This window comes from Coenobita brevimanus, chromosome 60 (assembly GCF_032717465.1).
Source record: "Coenobita brevimanus isolate Jiangsu-jjx chromosome 60, ASM3271746v2, whole genome shotgun sequence".
Classification (NCBI taxonomy): Eukaryota; Metazoa; Arthropoda; class Malacostraca; order Decapoda; family Coenobitidae; genus Coenobita; species Coenobita brevimanus.
In genome coordinates, this window is record NC_137013.1 from 27,172,963 (window position 1) to 27,193,492 (window position 20,530).

Genomic DNA, 20,530 nt, shown 5'->3' on the forward strand with positions numbered 1-20,530 from the left:
AAACACATAGACAAGATGAAATAGTTCAAAGAGCTGCTACAAGATGGGTACCAAGCTTATGGGATCTAAGCTATGAAGGAAGACTAGAAAAACTGAATCTGCTAACATTACAGGATAGAAGGAAAAGAGAAGGCATGATTATGTTATATAAATGCATATCAGGGAAGGAGAAAATAGACATAAACGAATAAGTAACCTATGGGGAAGCATCAGCAAGATGACACTACAAGAAACTGCATAAAAAGAGAGGCGATAAAGACGTAAGGAAATTTAGTTTCCCAAATTGGGCAACTGATTAGTGGAATGCACTACTAAATGAAATAGTGTGTGCCAAAACACACAATGATGAAAATGGTTTAAGACACGGGACAGTACGAGCTTGACTCATTCCTATAAAGATACAGTTAGGTAAGAACACTCTCTCTCATTCCTGTAAAGATACAATTAGGTAAGTTCTCTCTCTCTCTCTCTCTCTCTCTCTCTCTCTCTCTCAGAGTGGAGTGGGCCCATCTATTAGGTGCTGATCCTGGAGCATGACATTGCAGGTGTATGAGGTGTGGCAGGGTGCAGCTTCTAGTTCCAGCAAGAGGAGTTCATTGACGCCCCGCTGCAGGATGGCTCCGGGGACATACAGCGTCACCTGTGGTCCCATCCCAGGCCAATAACGGCCAAGGCAGAAGTCATTCACCCATGCCACACCCTGGGGATGAGGAAGATTGGAATGGCATGAGAGGGAAGAGAATGGTAGTGAAATGTAGGGGAGTGAAATTACAGGGATATACCACATTCTGGGAGATATAACGAAAGACTATAAATAAGGAATGAAAGTGAGGCTGTGAAAGACAGTAGTATGTTCTATGCAGGTACAGTAGTTAAAAAGGAATGTATTAGGAAGGAACTGGAAGTGGGACTGTGAAAGACAGTAGTGTGCTGTATGTTGGTAGTTAAATATGCGAGGGAAGGAATTGGGGCACTGAAATAAAGAGGGAAAGGCCATACTCTGGGGGGATGTGATGGAAACCATGAGTAGGAAATTGGGTTATGAACTGAGTGCTATACTGTGGAATAATCATCGGAGAATGAAGATTATATACGGTAACCTCTCAGTTATCCAACAGAACATTATTGGGCATACATCCTTATTCACCACAGCAAATTGATGAATTTAATAAAATTCCCTAGGACGCCCAAAAATCAAAATCCGTGCCATTCATCTTGTCAGCCAAACACAATTTCCAGCAGCTTTACTTGTAAGTCGGACTTCTGGCTCACAGCAGATGGCTTCATTTCATTCTAATTCATTAAATTTCTTTTTTAAATCATTTCATGTTCAATATTAAAAAGGCAATACAGTACTGTAAGCTGGAGGATCAAATTCAGTGCCATGAGTCTCGCCACCAAAACACATCTGATATTACCAAACCTGGTAGTCTTTCCTATCATGGAGTTTATGTAACTGCAGATGGCTTTACTGTAATTTCTTACCTGTATGTCCCTATCTTTTGTTCTTTTCTCACGTTCAATATTAAATATGCAATCCCTCCTCGTGAAGAATTTCATGCCATTTTTCCTCGTGTATCTCATCACAAAACACATGACAACACATCATTCCCCCCCCCCCAGCCAATCTTCTCTCGCCAGCATGCCGCATGGCAGCCATATTGTCAAAATGGAGCTCTGCTTATGATGGAGTTCCTCACCTTTCTTGTGATCCCTGTGTTTATGTATGTCCTGCCACTAACGTTACAGGATCTATCATGAAATTCTCCTACCCTCTGGCGAGTATTGCCCCTAACCCTTTAACATCTGTTTTATTTGTCATTCATGCCTCACCCATTTCTCTATCCCCTCACACTTAGGTCTGCCTATGCTCTTTCAGTCTGCATTGCTAACCTCCCTTGCCCTGCCAAACTCTGCCTTTGGGGGTTACCTGTACAGTGTTTGTATAATGTACTGTACAGTACAGTACAGTACAATGACATTTAACCCGCCGAGTGCCAGAACCGTACAGGCACGGCCGTGCCTACATCTGAGGACAGTGCCAGAGCCGTAACTGTACAGTCTGTAATTGCGAATGGCGTCAACACGTGAATATTCATATTTGGCGGGAGATGGCTGACATGGACACGCACGCACCCTTCCAGCATCTGTACCCACTGCCTATATCATTTATATACCCAACCTGAGCATCCTTGGCTCAAATAGTGTAGTTACTGATGAAGAAAACAAAGATCTACCTCAGCTCAATGGGTTTCGGTGGCGGCTGATAAAGTCTAGGGGCGTTACTCCGAAGTTCTCAGCCACCTGCTCAGGAAGAATCGACCTAAATGGCATCTGTGAGTACTTTTATGGTTGTTCTCTGTTTTCTCGTCATTTCTAACCTATCTAGAAAAAAAAAGGGTCAAAAATTGGTCGGCACCAAGACTCCATGAGGGTCCGAAGTCTGCTGGCACACAGCAGGTTAACCATGCTTATTACACATCCTCGCTGCTATTCATGGGATTGCTATTAGCGGCCTCACATATTCGCAGATTTTTCTGGGAAAATATTTCATGATATTTCCTGCTTTTCCCACAGCAGCTGTTCCAAGTGGTTCATAGGTGATTTTTTTTTTTTTTTTTTTTTGCTTGTTTTCTGTGAGAAATACTGTCCTATACAATTAAACTATGCAGTTACCCTGTATAGGTATGTGCTGTTCAGCACATGGCAAACACTCACCATCATCATCGCATGATGAGTACAGTACAGTATATGTTTCAGATGCTTTACGCTGGTTTGAGGTCCCTAATATGGTTTTTAGAGGCTTATGGGGGTAATCTGATGTTGTATGGGCATTTTCTGGGTGAAGCGTCCAAAATTTGCGGTACCCCCCCCCTCTCCATTCGCGAGGGGTCTGTGTCCCCTAACCCATGCGAATATGGGGGGAGGCCTATACATTATTTAAGGGTGTTTTTTCTGTGTTTGGATACATTTACAGTACAGGATGAGGGTTTGATGAGACAGGGTTAGACCCTCTCTGGTGGGGTACCACGTCAATATCTGTCAGTACTGTACATCGATTTCCGCCAATTCCCTCGCTGCTATATGCCAGATAATTGAGAGTTTACTGTACTTGGAAAAGTACAGTAGGAGGAGGAGTGATATGAGGTCTGTTCAGACAGTATCTGACCTTAGGCTCTTAAAAAAAAAAAAAAAAAAAAAAAAAAAAAAAAAAAAAAAATTTTGAGCTAGGACACAAATCCCCCCTCAAAATAGACCCCCTGCTGACTTGACACACATAGTCCAGTGTTCATTTCACTGCCTGAAACACTTTTCAGAGTCAGTTTTCGGTATTTCCTGCAGGTGTTTCGTTGCATTCATCATGATCTCTTCTCTCGGGTGAGCATTGCTCAAGACATGTTGGAGTGTGGAAATGGCAATCCAGACATTCTGAAGACTGTTATCACTAGTGATGAGACTTGGGCGTACGGGTATGACCCAGAAACCAAATTACAGTCATTCCAGTGGATGCATGCCCAGTTGCCTCGGCCAAAAAAGCATGACAGGTCCACAGCAAGATAAAATGAACTTGCATGTTTTTTTTTTTTTTTTTTTTTTTTTTTTTTTTTTTTTTACCACCGTTGAGTTGTGCATCACGAATATGCACCAGAAGGTCAGACTGTCAACAAACATAACTACCTCAACACTATCTGTCGTCTTTGTGATGCAGTTCAGCAGAAGAGACCAGACCTTGGGAAGCAGCAGGTTGGAAGCTTCACCATGACAATGCCCTTGTTTATTCTTGTCAACTGATTCAGGAATTTTTGGTCAACCACTGCACAACTTCCTGCAGGTCCAGCAAGATCCCTGCTCACCAGACATGGCTCCATGTGACTACTGGCTATTCCCTAAGCTCAAAACTCTGCTGAAGGGTTCCCAATTTGAGACGAGAGAGAGATCATGTCGAATGCGACACTGCACTGGCAGGAGATACTGAAAACTGACTTTGAAAAATGTTTTGGGCAATGAAAAGAATGCTAGGCTACATGTGTCAAGTCAAAAGGGGCCTACTTTGAGGGGGATTAGTGTCCAAGCTCAACAGGTTAGCCATTTATTTTTTTAAAGCCTAAAGTCAGATACTTTCTGAACAGACCTCATACTGTATACTACGGAAAAGTCAGAGAATGAATGGCATGCTGTGGAGAAGTCTTTGAGAAATCTTTAACCCTGTCACTACAAAGGTTTTTTCCCCAAGTTGAATAATGTCTGGTAGTAGCAAAAATATTGTTGTGGCCCCAGGTCCATCTGAACAGCAGGCTGAAGTTACCCTTTCACCACCTTCCTTTCAGAGGATAGGAAGGGAGCTCCATACCCTGCTGCCCCATTATATCAGTGCCAATTCAGTTACCCTGTTGCCCAGTTATACCAGTGCCATTGTAATTACCCTGCTGCCCAGTTGTACTGGTGCCACTACAAATACTGTACCCTGCTGCTCAATTATACTGGTGCCATTGCAATTGCTCTGCTGCCTGGTTATATCAGTGTCAATGCATTTACCCTGCTGCCCAGTTATATCAGTGCCAATGCATTTACCCTGCTGCCCAGTTATACTGGTGCCATTGCAATTACTCTGCTGCCTGGTTATGTTGGTGCCATTGCAATATCCCTGCTGCCAGGTTATGTAAGTGCCACTGTAATAACCCTGCTGCCAGGTTGTATCAGTGCCATTGCAATTACCCTGTTGCCAGGTTATGTTGGTGCTAATGCAATTTCCCTGTTTCCCAGTTACACTGGTGTCAATGCATTTACCTTACTGCCCGGTTATGTCAGTGCAAATACAGTTACTTGCTGCGCAGTTATCTCAGTACCATTGCATGAAGGTGTTCCTCTCAGGAACCAGCAGCGAGAATAAAAAGAGAAAAGTTTTAAGGAGGTTAACGGATATAACTTCAAACCCCTCACTCTTATGTTTCCTCAACTGAGTAAAACTGTCGTAGTTCAAGAATAAGATACTGAAGATGTCATCCGAGTAAAGCAGTCAAGAGGTGGTGATGGTGATGGTTAACTGCATGAGGTGAGGCACAACATAATGTAGTGGCATAACTCCTTTAATCACACAATCCAATTTACTGGTCTCATGAGATATAACTCCTACAGTGTTATGTCTCTTATGCTGGGCCTATGTTTGGCTTCCATTACTTCAAAACATTTAGGAGAGAAAATTTTTCAGAGAGAGTCTTCAGTAATGAATTAAAGGATGCTGGAATATACTCTTGAAATACAATGACTCAGTGTGGGTAAATAGTGTGTCCAATCCAAAGACACATTCACCTTTCAACTACCCACTGGGGTCCTTCAGTGCAAGCCTCCTGACAGTGATTACCCGTCTCAAGTACCTCCTAATAGCAACAATCAATTATACTGTTTTACTTTAACCTGACCTGAAACTGCCATCATGAATGCTGGGTTGTAACAAAAGATCAACACTAGAATATGGTGCTGATTGCATGGAAGTGCTATGTAAAGAATGTAAAGCTGTAGTGTGGTGTTTTTATACCACTTAGCTATGTGAAATAAGCTGCAAAAGAAAAAAAAAATGGGCCAAGTTAGAGTGAAAAGAGTACAGTATGTCATGTTTCATGGCAACTCCTGAAAAAACACAAAGAGTCAAGGCTAGTGAAAGGTACCAGTTAAGTGAAACGTACCCAGAATGAACACAGTGTTTCATTACAGAGCATAAGGGAGGCAGGGTGTCTCTACAGATCACTGTATTGTGCTTCATAGCAAATCATCCTATGCAGTAACAAAGGGATTAAAGCCAGTGAGAGGAAAGGTTTAATCACGCTTGTTCTAATGCTGTCCCCAACAAGGAGAGGGCCTACAAAAGGTACTGGAGCCAACCCACCCCTGAATCACATCTTTACGTTTCTGCCCGGAATCATGCTAAGTCTGTTCTTCACTATGCTAAAAATAATTTAATCTGTACTAAATGCTCTCAACTCTCCAACTTGAATTCTTCCCGCTCCTTCTGGCACCTTGCCAAAAACCTTTCTAACAACTTTACCTCATCATCCTTCCCTCCTCTTTTCTACTCTGATGGTTCTGTAGCTATTTCTTCTACTGATAAAGCAGATCTCTTCGCCCAGACTTTTTCCTCCAATTCCACCTTAGACGATTCCAGTGCTGTTCCTCCATCACTTCCCCCCTCTGACTTCCTCATGGCTGACATTAAAATTTCTTAAGCTGATGTATTTTCCGCCATGACTGGCCTCATTACTAACAAGGCATATGGGCCTGATGGAGTCCCTCCTGTTGTTCTCAAGAACTGTGCTTCTGTGCTTACACCCTGCCTAGGTAAACTCTTTCGCCTTTGTCTGTCAACTTGTACCTTTCCTTCCTCTGGAAGTTTGCTCTCATTCAGCCAGTCCCAAAGAAGGGTGACCATTCTCAACCCTCTAACTATCGTCTAATTGTTTTAACATCCTGTATTTCAAAAGTTTTCGAGACAATTCTTAACAGAAAAATTTTAAGGCATCTTTCCTAGCACAACCTTCTTTCTGATCGTCAGTACGGGTTCCGGCAGGGAGGCTCCACTGGCGATCTTCTCACCTACCTTTCAGACTCCTGGTCATCCTCCTTTCAGGACTTTGGCGAAAGGTTTGCCATTGCACTTGACATCTCAAAGGCATTCGATAGAGTCTGGCATAAATCTTTAATTTCCAAACTGCCCTCTTACGGTTTCTATCCTTCTATCTGTGCCTTCATTGCTAGCTTCCTTTCTGGCCATTCTAAAGCCACTGTTGTAGACGGCCATCGTTCTTCTCCTAGATCTATCAACGGTGGTGTTCCTCAGGACTCTGTCCTATCACCAACTCTCTTCCTTTTATTCATCAATGACCTTCTAAGCTGTACATTTAACCCTATCCACTCATACGCTGATGACTCCACCCTTCACCTTTCCATTCTGTTTCTGGAACGCCCATCTCAGCAGTTACTTCAACAAACAAGGGATGAGGCTATGGCACACCTAATGTCTGACTTGGCTCGTATCTCTGACTGGGGTAAAAATAATCTGGTTGTTTTTAACCCCTTAACCGTGGGGCGTCACTTTCGTGACGCTTGGGAGCAAAGGACCATACTGTGGGATGTCACTTTTGTGATTCTGTGTTATTTTGAATTCCTCCGGGCTTTCAAGCGGTGGCTTGTATCATCTATCAGTACTGCCAATGTCCAACACTAGTCAGCACTCCTAATCTCATCTGTACTCCCATCTATTGTTGACAATTTAGCCATTTCTCCCCATTCTTGACTCCCCTCCCTACCTCCCCTTCATTACCCTCTCCTCTTGCCTGCACGGCCGTGCCGCGCTAAGTAAATCTTCCCCGGAACTTTCCACTGATTTCATCCATTGAAATAAGCTCTATGCCCTATTCTTATACCAAATAATATATACAAAAAAGAAATAAGATAAGTGATAGTGCCATACGGTACACCTGGAATTGGCTAATTATCACCTGACAACACCTCATGTGCACTCGTTCGCTAATTTTCGCTGTTTATTTCCCCTTGAAATATGCCGTATAATCTATTCTCGTAATAAAAATATACAGTACATAAGAAAGGAAGGGAGAAGCCTAAGTGATATTTACATTCACCTGGAACTAATTTATTATGTACTGTCTAGATTTCCTGCCAATCATTTCATAGCGTATATATTAGCAGCTGTCACCACGCTGACATAGGCAGCGTTGCACTCCCCATAGGCCACCACAGCATTCAGTTTACTCTCGTCTTTCAAGGAGAAACCACGTAAGATTCGCACCTGTCCAATTCCGCTCCTTTTTAGCCCCATGCAAAGGGCCCTGTGACCTCTACCCCTACTAAACCTCGTGTGGAAAGGGGTAAAAGGCTAAGTGACTGCTGTGGAACGTGAACGGGCTAATTTATCAATGAAAATGATGGACAGTAACTACAATCCTTCTGGTGACTAAAACAGTGCAAGTGGAAATGTAAATAATGTGTAATGTGTAAACAGCAAGTGAAAGCAATTAATGTAAATATAAGTGAACAGTGGAAAATAGTTTTATAAGTTACTGCAAGTGACAGTGCATAACACAGTGTAAATAAAATAGAAATGTATGTAAATAAAATAGAGAATGTAAATAGAAATGTAAAAGAGTAGTAATATAATACGCGTATATATACTAGGAGTAATGAAAGTGAAAGTTTCACTCTAGAATGTATGAATACTATGAGTTATGAAAGTGGAAGTGAAAGTGACAGATTCGCTCTCAACGCTAGTATACAAGACGAGAAAGTGAATGCTACGTATTTTACTGAAAGAGAAATTGAATGCCTACAGTGACAATAAACTACTATTACTGAAGGAAACTTATGGATAAAGACTGCAGATATATATAAGTGTTATATAGTAATAGAAATATAAACTGTGAGTGTTTTTATGAATAATATATGACAGAACACCAGCGGCGAACGAGTGCAAGTGGGAAGGTCATACGCGCTCGTAATTTTCACTGCTTTCACAGTGGGTTTTTTTTGGAGTATGGATTCCAAACTATTTGAAAATCATAGAATAGTGTTTCTAGTGATAATATCAGACTGTGGTAATCATATTACGGGTTGTCGGGAAGTGTAAAGTGGAGACTTCGTTACCCAACTTCAGAGGTCTCCACAAGTCCTACGGTACCGTACTCAACGAAGGCCAACAAACATCCCAGGAGAAAGGTGAAGGTATGTGCCATATGCATAACTAATTTTAATAATCAAGGACTAATAACTGATTTTTGGCAAATATTTTTAGAGAGTCTGTCGGAGCGCGAATATGCCCACGGGACACGCAAGTCAAGCCAAAACAACCCCGCAGTTTAGGGGTTAATGCATCCAAGACTCAGTTCTTACACCTGTCAACCCGACAAAATCTTCCACAGGTATACTCCCCAATGTTTAATAATATTCAGCTTAATCCTGCATCATCCTTGAACATGCTTGGGGTTTCATTTACTTGGGACTTAGTTTGGAAAGATCATATTACATCTCTTGTAAAATCTGCTTCCAAGAGATTAGGTGTGCTAAGCCGACTCCATTCCTTCTTTACCCCTGCACAAGTGTTGACTCTATACAGAGGTTTTATCCGCCCCTGTGTGGAGTACAACTCTCATGTGTGGGGAGGCTCCCCACACACAGCTCTTCTCAATTGGGTGGAGTCAAAGGCTCCTCTTACTGACTCCCTTCAACCTCTGTCTCTTCGCTGCACTGTTGCATCTTTATCTCTTTTCTATCACTACTTCAATGGTCACTGCTCCTCTGAATTGTCTGCTTGCATTCCTCCACCTCTACGACGGGCGCGTAGCACCCGTCTAGCAGCAAACTCTCATCCCTTTTCCGTCCAACTCTCTAATCCAAGAGTTAACCGTTACTCCCATTCCTTCATTTATGCAACAGGTCAACTCTGGAACTGTCTCCCTCTGTCTGTATATCCTGCTTCCAATGATCTCCAGTCTTTCAAATGAAGTGTGTCCAGGCATTTCAAAATGATCGGATCTTGAATTTGGCTCTCTCTTGTGTTTTGTTTTTCTCTTGGAGGGAATTGTTATTACAGGCTCATGACCTTTGGTTCCTTCTTCCTCGCATTAAAAAAAAAAAAAAAAAAAAAAAAATGTGTTGTTGCCTTCGTTATTATGAACGCAAAAGTTCCACTGGAAGGAACAAAATGTAGACAACTGGATGATGTGATATCTGTGGGAAGGGACATCCCTGTCCCAGGAGGTCATGTCATGGGGTGAGAATGAATGAATAAATGAAAATGTGACATGGCGGTGCAACAGCAGAGGTCATATGCCACCGAACACAAACATTAAAAGGAAGTCACAAAATAAATGAATAAATAAATAAATAACATGATGCATAAAACAAAACGACAAAATCAAAGAAACAACCAAAACTAAAATGTGGTGGAAAGATTGAGGTTAAATGAGAACAGTATAAAACACAAACTAAAATATGGTGAAGTCCTACAGTTTGTGGAGAAGGCCGGAACTTAACACAAAGGAAAAGGTGCCTCCTCCCATAGCACAAGCCTCTTCCCCTAGTACCGAGTAGAGAAGATAAGGTCCATTGTCGGCTCGGCACCTGGAAAGGTACTGCCGACAAAGGTCCTCAAGACTTGGGCATTCCAAAAGAAGATGCTGCACAGTCAAAGGAACCAGACAGTCATCACAATAGGGAGGGGGCGCCTTCTCCATTAAAAAACCATGAGTCAGCCTAGTGTGGCCAATCCAGAGACGGGCCAAAGCTGTTTCCCACTGTCGGGATTGTCCTACATACCCTCCATCGCCAAGGTTCTGATGAATGCTGCGGAGTTTGTTCGCCTCTACTTCATCCCACTTTCTCTGCCAACAGAGATGGACAGCTTCTATAGTGCTTGTACATAAATCCTCAGATGGGACACGGTAATGGGGAGTGGAAGGCCGAGAGGCAGCGGCCCTCGCCACAGAGTCAGCACGCTCATTGCCTACGACCCCCACATGAGCTGGGACCCAACACATCTGTACAGAAAATCAGCATCTGTGTAATAAAAAAAGCCACTCCAAGATAGACAGGACTAGAGGGTGTGATGAGAAGCCACAAGACAAAGCTTGCAAGGCACTGGCTGAGTCACTAAAAATGGTGAAAGAAGCAGGGGGGAAACTAAAAATCAACTCAACTGCAACTAAAATAGCAGTAAGTTCAGCAGTAAAAACAGAGGCGGAAGGAGGAAGACTCCCACCACGGCTAAAATCATGGAAAACTACACCAAAGCCTGTCCCAACACGGGACTTGGAACCATCAGTATATACAGGGATCGAGCCACTGTGGGCAGAGGTGTGTTCTAAAAAATAAGACAGAGCTACCTGTGTGGAAAGAGAGGCCTTCCTCTCAGGGAAGTAATCACATGGCTGTACTTCTGGGAGGAGCCAGGGAGTCACTCGGGGAACACGCACTGGGCAAACAGGAAAAGGCTGAACACCTAACTCCTCCATGGCAGCCCTCACTCTGTACCGAAACGGTTGTGGATAGTGAGGGTGGGTGTTATAAAAGGGGAAAAGAGTGACCTCGGAGACAGCCATACAACTTGGTGAGGAAGGTAGACGGTGAAGGCGGTGCCAACACTGCACCAGTAAGGACTGGCGACGGAGATCTAGTGGCGGTTCATTCGCGTCTACTAATAGACTAGGAGTTGGGGAAGACCGGAAAGCTCCAGTTGACATACGGATCCCAGCATGATGGATTGAACCGAGAGGCTGCAGCCGTGCCTCAGTAGCAGAAGAGTATACCTCACACCCATAGTCCAATTTGCTCCGTACCAAGGCACGGTAAAGGTAGAGCAGGGTGGCTCTATCAGAGCCCCAAGACAGGTGAGATAGAGTCCGTAGGAGAGACAGGGCACGGTGGCAGGATAAACGTAATGCACGGATGTGGGGAACCCACGTCAATCATCTGTCGAAAACAAGACCGAGAAACCTTGCTTCATCCACACATCGGACCCTGTGACCATGTAACTTGAGATTGGGATCGGGGTGGACACCTCTCAAGTGGGAGAAATGTAAGGCAACTGTTTTTGTTGGGGAGAAACGGAAGCCATGCATTGTGGCCCAATGAGATACGTGGTCTACGGTAAGCTGCATGTGACGTTCAGCCACGGGCATCCGGGAGACAGCATACCATATAGCTAAATCATTGACATACAGTGAGGCAGACACCCCCTCTGGAATAGAGTGTCACAAAAACTTTGCAGTTACTTGTAGAGAAGTTTGTAGATTAGTTATATATATATTAGACTTGTGGACGAGCGGTTGTTATACTTGAGTAGTTTTGTAAGTAGATAATCTTCTTTCCCATTTGTCATGCAATGACAGGAAAGGTAAAGAATAGTATGGGACTATTTTTATTTGTCTTGGAAATATTAACAAAGTCTCTCACACACGAGTGAAGTTAAGTAGAGTCCCGCTAGCTACCTCCCTGTCTCGCTCTCTCTCTCTCTCTCTCTCTTTCTTCCATGTTGCTAAGCCCTTCTCCCTACTACCTGCCTGTTCTATGGCTTGTCTCCTTCTGAGCTCTCTTTCCTAAATTCTGGTGTAGCAGGGGTCGTGTCACGTGTGTTACACTGTGGTTGGAAAGTTCTAGAAGCCTGTGTGTGAGTATGTGTGTATATGTGTGTATGGTCACGAGGCGCTGTCGTGTGCCTATAAAGCATTCCTTGAGTTAAGAGTGTGTAAGCATGTTTAGCATTGCTCGATTCTTGCAGACACAGTACCTTCTCATCATCTGACTTCCTGCTTCTGTCTGTCTCTTTATCTATCTATTTATCTATTATCTATCTCTATCTATCTATCTATCTATAGCCCGACACCCTAATCCCGCAAAGGGTGGCCGCAGACAAAACGCCTCCAAGTCACTCTGTCACCCACCATTTGACTCCCCTCCCCCCAACTCACCCCCCCCTCATATACCTCTCAACTCCATCCCTCCACCTCATCCTCGGTCTACCCCTCCCTCTCCCTCCCTCCACCTCACCTACATACACCCTCTTAGTCAGTCTTTCATTCTCCATTCTCTCCACATGTCCAAACCACCTCAGTGTATTTCTCCTAATCTTTTCAACCACATCCACATCTACCCCACAACGTTCCTTCACTTCTTCATTCGTCAACCTGTCCCTCCACGTCACTCCACATGCTCCTCTCAAGTAACTCGTTTCCACTGCTCTCACTCTTGACTTGTTCCCCTCTTGCAAGGTCCGCGCCTCGCTTCCATACGTCAGGGTAGGGATCACGATACCATCATGCAGTGACTTCTTAACTTCCATACTCACCTCCCTATTTCTCATCACTGCTTTCAGTGTACCAACAACCTTTCTTCCCTGCTGTACCCTTTCACGTACTTCATCCCCCAAAGTTCCATCCTTACTCATCACACTACCCAAGTACTTGAATGCACTCACATTATAATATGGAGACCTAACATTGCTCGGCCGTGCAGCTGAAGCTCCTCCGACAGCAATTATCATTGACATATGCTAATCTGTTAGTACATAATATTGATTATAATATTGTATACATACAATATTCATAGTAAATTGCAATGATCAAGATATTACATTTTAAACAAGTTGTATACATAATTGAACAAATGCAATGGTTGTTGTATGACACTTTGTAAGACGTGCATGTACAACAGACATACGCATATAATTGTGCAATGGCAATACTGCTAGGTTACACATTACATTTTTTTTTTTTTTTTTTTTTTTTTTTTTTTTTGTGTCCGACTCTGGGCATAGGCTTCACAGCCTGCTATCAAGGCCCAGCAGTCCTCCTACACACCATACACCTCCACATGTCACCACTTCGGCGCTAACACCCACCGTCCATATTGAATACATGCTAGGGCTGTCTCATACAGGACTGGTGTATTGGTATTAGCGGGGGTATTTTTACGACATGTCGGCGGGTCTTCTGGTAGATCAGTAAAGCCTGATTTAATGAAATTCAAATCCTTAAACTGTTCCCTGCCCCAGCCGGGATTCGAACCTGGGTCCGTTAGGACTGCAGGCCACCTCTCTACCGATTGAGCCACCGTCTCCACATATTGAGTTATCCCTTTAGTAATGTCTAATATTTCACCTAACTTGTAAGATGATTCTGGTAATACAGAATTGTGGTATAATGGTATGACTTTACATAATATTGTAGTAATATTGTGGTAATACATAATTGTAATATTTTAAGAATTGTTACATAATATTGTGGTAATGCATAATTGTGTTGGCCTTATAATTGTAGTTACATTTTGTTAATGCAACTGTTACATAATTGTGTTGGCCTTATAATTGTAGTTAAGGTTACATAAAAGTTACATCTTGTTAATGCAACTGTTACATAATTGTTACATATTGTTTGTAGTTACATAATTGTAGTTAAAGTTACATAAAAGTTACATCCTGTTAAGCAACTGTTACATAATTGTTACATATTGTTTGTAGTTACATAATTGTAGTTAAAGTTACATAAAAGTTCTATCTATCTATCTATCTATAGCCCGACGCCCTAATCCCGCAAAGGGTGGCCGCAGACAAAACGCCTCCAAGTCACTCTGTCACCCACCATTTGACTCCCCTCCCCCCAACTCACCCCCCCCTCCCTCATATACCTCTCAACTCCATCCCTCCACCTCATCCTCGGTCTACCCCTCCCTCTCCCTCCCTCCACCTCACCTACATACACCCTCTTAGTCAGTCTTTCATTCTCCATCCTCTCCACATGTCCAAACCACCTCAGTGTATTTCTCCTAATCTTTTCAACCACATCCACATCTACCCCACAACGTTCCTTCACTTCTTCATTCGTCAACCTGTCCCTCCATGTCACTCCACATGCTCCTCTCAAGTAACTCATTTCCACTGCTCTCACTCTTGACTTGTTCCCCTCTTGCAAGGTCCACGCCTCGCTTCCATACGTCAGGGTAGGGATCACAATACCATCATGCAGTGACTTCTTAACTTCCATACTCACCTCCCTATTTCTCATCACTGCTTTCAGTGTGCCAACAACCTTCCTTCCCTGCTGTACCCTTTCACGTACTTCATCCCCCAAAGTTCCATCCTTACTCATCACACTACCCAAGTACTTGAATGCACTCACATTCTCCATATCCTCACCATCCAACCTCACTGCACACTCTGTGACTTCATTCCTCTCAAACACCATAACTTTACTTTTGTTTACATTAACTTTCAGCTTCCTCCTCCTACACACTGTCCCAAATTCATTCACCAAACCTTGCAACTCCCATTCATCTTCACTCAACAATACTGTATCATCAGCAAATAGCAACACCGGAAGCTTCCAAAACTCACCCTCATTCATTAGGGCCAACCCCACATCCACTGCCCTACCTTGTACCTCCTTTACGACCCCATCCATATTTATATTAAACAGCCATGGAGACATTACGCACCCCTGTTTCAGTCCCACATTGAGATCAAAGAACTCACTCAGCTCACCATCCACTCGCACCGTAGCCCTAGCTCCCTCGTACATACTCTTCACAGCACTCAACAATTTCCCCTCCACTCCATATATTCTTAATACCTTCCACATACCTTTCCTATCTATTCTGTCATAAGCTTTCTCCAAGTCCATGAAGGCAGCGTACACTTTCCTTCCCTTCTCTAGATACTTCTCCACTAAACATCTTAGAACAAATATCTGATCTACACACCCTTTTCCCTTCCTAAATCCCCCTTGTTCTTCTCCAACTAGCTCCTCTTGTTAATGCAACTGTTACATAACTTTTACATATTGTTTGTAGTTACATAATTGTAGTTAAAGTTACCAGTCTCTTCGAAGGCGTGGGTTCGAATCCCACCGCTGCCACCAAATGTCACAAAAACTTTGTAGGTACTTGTAGAGAAGTTTGTAGATTAGTTATATATATATTAGACTTGTGGACGAGCGGTTGTTATACTTGAGTAGTTTTGTAAGTTGATAATCTTCTTTCCCATTTGTCATGCAATGACAGGAGAGGTAAAGAATAGTATGGGACTATTTTTATTTGTCTTGGAAATATTAACAAAGTCTCTCACACACGAGTGAAGTTAAGTAGAGTCCCGCTAGCTACCTCCCTGTCTCGCTCTCTCTCTCTCTCTCTCTCTTTCTTCCATGTTGCTAAGCCCTTCTCCCTACTACCTGCCTGTTCTATGGCTTGTCTCCTTCTGAGCTCTCTTTCCTAAATTCTGGTGTAGCAGGGGTCGTGTCACGTGTGTTACACTGTGGTTGGAAAGTTCTAGAAGCCTGTGTGTGAGTATGTGTGTATGTGTGTATATGGTCACGAGGTGCTGTCGTGTGCCTATAAAGCATTCCTTGAGTTAAGAGTGTGTAAGCATGTTTAGCATTGCTCGATTCTTGCAGACACAGTACCTTCTCATCATCTGACTTCCTGCTTCTATCTGTCTCTCTATCTATCTATTTATCTATTATGATTTGTAATTATAATATGGAGACCTAACAAGAGGACAGAATACCATCCAATGCTATAGCAAAAAGGGTCGTGCTAAGGACACTTCCTTGAGGCATGCCTTCTTCCTGAGGGTACGAAGGAGACAGAGTGTCACCAATCGAACCCTGAATGAACGATCACGCAGAAAGTCTAATATAAATAGGGGCAGCCTACCATGTAAACCAAAAGAGTGAAGCTGCTTGATGATACCAAACCGCCATGTAGTATCATCTGCCTTTCTAAGTCAAAGAAGACGCACACCAGATGCTGCTTCCTGGCAAAAGCATCACATGCTGCAGCTTCTAGGTGGACAAGTGCATCTGTCGTCGAACGATATTTGCGAAAACCAGACTGACATCGAGAGAGACAGTCATTCCTTTTGAGGAAATATATTAAGCGTGAATTGACCATCTTTTCAAACAGTTTACACAAGCATGATGTAACGGCAATTGGTCGATATTCTAGAGGACTGGATCCTGTCTTCCCTGGCTTCTGGAATGGCAGGACAACAGCTTCGCGCCAAGAGGTAGGAAGAGAAGAGTCTCTCCAGATTCTATTAAAAAACTTGAGGAGAAAAGACAGTGCATCATCACCCAGGTGCCGAAGCATTGCATAGGGAATATCATCTGACCCTGGTGAGGTGTCATGACAAAGGGAAAGAGCAGATTGGAGTTCATGGGAAGAGAAAGGGAGATTGTAAGACTCCCCCCTCCCGGAATGGAAGTTCAATACCTTAGCCTCTTCTACGTCCCTGTGTCTGGCAAAAACTGGAGTGCTAGCATCTCTACGGCTGACCGCTGCAAAGGCAGAAGCAAAAATATTGGCCACAGCTGCAGGGTCACCAACAGGCTCACCATTTGACAGCAGCACAGGGGACCTGCCTTGCGGGAATTTTCCTGAAATCTTTTGTACCCTCTTCCACACCTGAGACACTGGTGTCTTAGAGTTTACGGAAGACACATAAGCCATCCAAGAGTCTCGTCGGGCTTGTTTGAGGACCCGGCATGCCCTCCTGAATTTGACAAGATAATGTTCTGTTTTGTATTGACGATAATGTGAAAATGCTGTCTTTTTGGCACATACAGCAATACTACAGTCCTCATTCCACCATGGGACAGGACGATAGTTATATGTGCCAGAGGTTCTTGGAACAGTGTGGAGGGCAGCAGAATGGATAATAGACGTAAAGAATGAAACAGCTTCATCTATATGTGGAAAGTCTTCTATGGAAACACCAACAGAAGTCAAGGAAGAAAAAAGGGACCAGTCCACCTTATCTAACCTCCACCTCAGGAGACGGGAACAAGGACTAGATATTGCTGCAGTAAGGAGGATAGGAAAGTGATCACTCCCATGCAGATCCCTCAGAACCTCCCAGGTGAAATCCAGGAGACAGTCAGGAGAACAGACAGAGAGGTCAATTGCGGTAAATGTATTCGTCTGAGGATGAAAATGCGTAAACTTGCCAGTATTCAGCAGGGAGAGATCCTCGTCCTCCAATAAAGATGCCAATAAATGCCCACGTTGGTTAATTAGACAGTCACCCCACAAAGGGTGGCGACCGTTAAAGTCCCCCAGGAGGAGAAAGGGCTTAGGTAATTGTCTGAGGAGGTCTTCAAGGTCTGCTTTACTAACTACTGTGCTGGGTGGTAAATAAATGCAACAGACAGTATACCAGCGGAGGGCATACAACCGCACAGCAACACACTGGAGATCAGACTGGAGGTGAACCTGTTGATGAGGGACATTAGCCCTCACCAAAACGGCAGTACCACCAACTGGGCCCTGGACCGGCGCAGAGTAAAACACACTGTACCCAGGAGGTGCATGGGGAGTGGCAAAACCGACAAGGGTTTCTTGGAGACACACACACAATGGAGAGGCAATCAGGAGGGTCCGCAACTCCTCCCAATTACTACGTAGCCCGCGACAATTCCACTGTAGGATGGCGTTCGAGTATGCCATAGTACCCATGGTGAAGGAACAATTAGGATAAGGGGCGAGACAGCCCTCTTCCTGACAAGCCACTGGAGGCATGTCGCTGCTTAATATTGCTCTTTAAAGTGGGCTGCTTGGTACCACTGTGCCGGGCTTTGATTGAAGGAGGTGTCATTATACTCTTCTTTTGAGGTGGCACACCAGCCAGTCTGGAAGGTGGCTTGGATGGTGCCTTTGGTGGAGTAGGACGACTAATGGAAACACCAAAAGTCCTAGATGTGGAAATGGATTGCACAGGGTCAGACCCCTGTGAAGGTGGCAGAGCGAGACTCCGATCTGAAGCACCAAGGGTCTGCCGGACATCCTTTCCGAGCAGGGACTGGTTCACATGCGGACCATCAGCTTCAGTTTCCGTCTTGCCAGACTCCCCAGCAGCAAGCGACTGAGCCCTCTTAGGATCTAAGGACCCAGACCCTGTTGCAGCAGAGTGAGAGGGTAGTGTTGCACGCAACTGAGGAGGTGCATCATGATCTGGTGGGGGAAGGTCTCCAGAGGCCACCGGAAGTGATATATCCGACACCTCTGAGTAGGAGGTGCCAGACTGGGCTGGCACCTCGTGTGCCCTCTCAGACTCTGAACTGAGTCCAGAGGGCTCTTGTACTGAATGATCGAGAGCAGAAGAGGATGATTCTACAACTGAAATTTTTCTAGGAGGATGATCAGTATTCAAGGAGTCTGTTGAGTCACAATGACGTTTTGAGAAGGTCAGACTCGATTCAAGACAACCAGGCGAGGATTCAGCCATATTAGAAGTAGTTTCCTTATCAACGTTGACTTTAGCTGCAAGAAGTGGAGGTTGCACAACTTGAGATGGTGAGACAGATGATGGGACCACTGGAGATGGTGGCAAAGACTGGTTTTGTGACCGCTCTATGACAGGATGACGTGTACATCTATGACGGGACAGTATTGTTGCATATGATTCCCCATTCCTCACAACAGACGCTAGTGCTCTAGTTCGAGCTTCAGCAAAACTGATCTTAACCCTGTGTCAAAGAAGCAAAATTTCTTTTTCTAGCCGAAACCGGTCACAGACTGCCGAAGACGCAGGGTGTGCGTCATGGCAGTGGACCCAACAAGCAGGCCCAGGGCATTCTTTGCCTGGATGAGTGGTATCACCACAGTTAACACATACTGCTGGGAGGCCCTGTTGCATCCGACGAGAGGTACGTTCAACATGCCCATACATTTGGCAGTGGTAACAGCATCTTGCATTTGGTACATAGAGCTTAACTTTACGGGAGGGCCAGGCAACCTTAATGGAAGAAGGAAGAGCCGTACAATCAAATGTGAGTAACAAGGATGGAGTCAGAGTAAGAATACCATTAACTTTCTTTTGGAATCTTTCTACTTTAACTGCATTGTGGATCCTTAGTTCATCAAGGAGCTTATCCTCGGAGTACCGAAGCAAGTCCCGGGAAAACACAACTCCTCGACACTAATTGAATGTTGCATGTGGGACACAAGAAAACATCATATCTGGATCTTTACATTTTTCAACCAAACGAGAACCTTCTTCAGGGGATGTAACCTCCACCAGGAGGCCACCATCCCCCTGAGGTGAAATCTTTGGCTCCCTCCCACAGCTCAATATAATTTCCCGATGAACGGTGAAAATGTCGAGGGCACTAATGGGTTGACCACCTACGGCACGGATTACATAATACAGTATCTTGGAAAATCGGTCCTTTGAAAAACACCCGGAAGGACTTCGCGGGTAGGTCCACAAGATGGTGGTAACTGGTGATGGCATTTTGTCTTATCTTGTTTCCCTGAGCATGAACTATTGGAACCTGGCAGGTAGGGCTCCAGGGTGGCTATATGTGATGGGCCACCTGGTCGTACAGGTGTCCCACACAAAGGAGGCCATGAAGAATTGCCAAGGACAGAACCAGGGTCGTCAACAGAAGAAAAATGAACAAGGACCACCTTCATTCCCCCACCCCTCCACCCACCGCGGAGTCCAACAAGGGGAGGTCAGTTGCCAGGGATGACACCACTGGCGACCCCAGAGGTAGCGGGAGAGTATACGCAGGTAACCACTGGGGGACCCAGACAAGGGTGACTCCAGGATGATAGGAGCCACCAAGCCCCCCAGTGCCTCCTTGACCCTAGCCAACGCATGACCAGCCGACTGACCTGGCCGGGCCCAACCAGGCCGCCCATCTAGCCAGAATAAGGGACCAAAAAGGTGTATTGCTAGCTGCAGGGCACATCGTGCAGCATCGCTCAACCTCCAGGACTCCCGTCTCCTAGCATTACGGGACGCCACACACGGCAAACACGTGGGGAGGCACAGTCCCCCCCTAGATGGCAAATGGGCAAGGACTAACATCACCAGCAGGCCTCCTCTACCAGTGATGTAGGGGGTGCTTCGTCCACGAGATCGACAAATGCCGAACCCTACAAAGGTAGGCATGCCTCCGAAGAAGGTGGCACTGCCAACCACGCTTCAAGCCCCGCCACCACATCAAGGTGACCCCCTGCAGCGGGGTCA

At 44.6% G+C, this 20,530-nt stretch overlaps 1 protein-coding gene across 1 annotated transcript in view; it reads right to left on the reverse strand.

Annotated features, from left to right (window-relative positions):
* Nucleotides 1-490: 490 nt before the first annotated feature.
* The window catches only part of LOC145403335 (beta-galactosidase-like), a 415,229-nt gene continuing 395,189 nt past the window's right edge, over nucleotides 491-20,530 (reverse strand). The window contains exon 13 of the mRNA XM_080275127.1: nucleotides 491-700. Coding sequence (XP_080131253.1) covers nucleotides 491-700 — 210 coding nt within the window. The remainder of the gene's footprint in view (nucleotides 701-20,530) is intronic.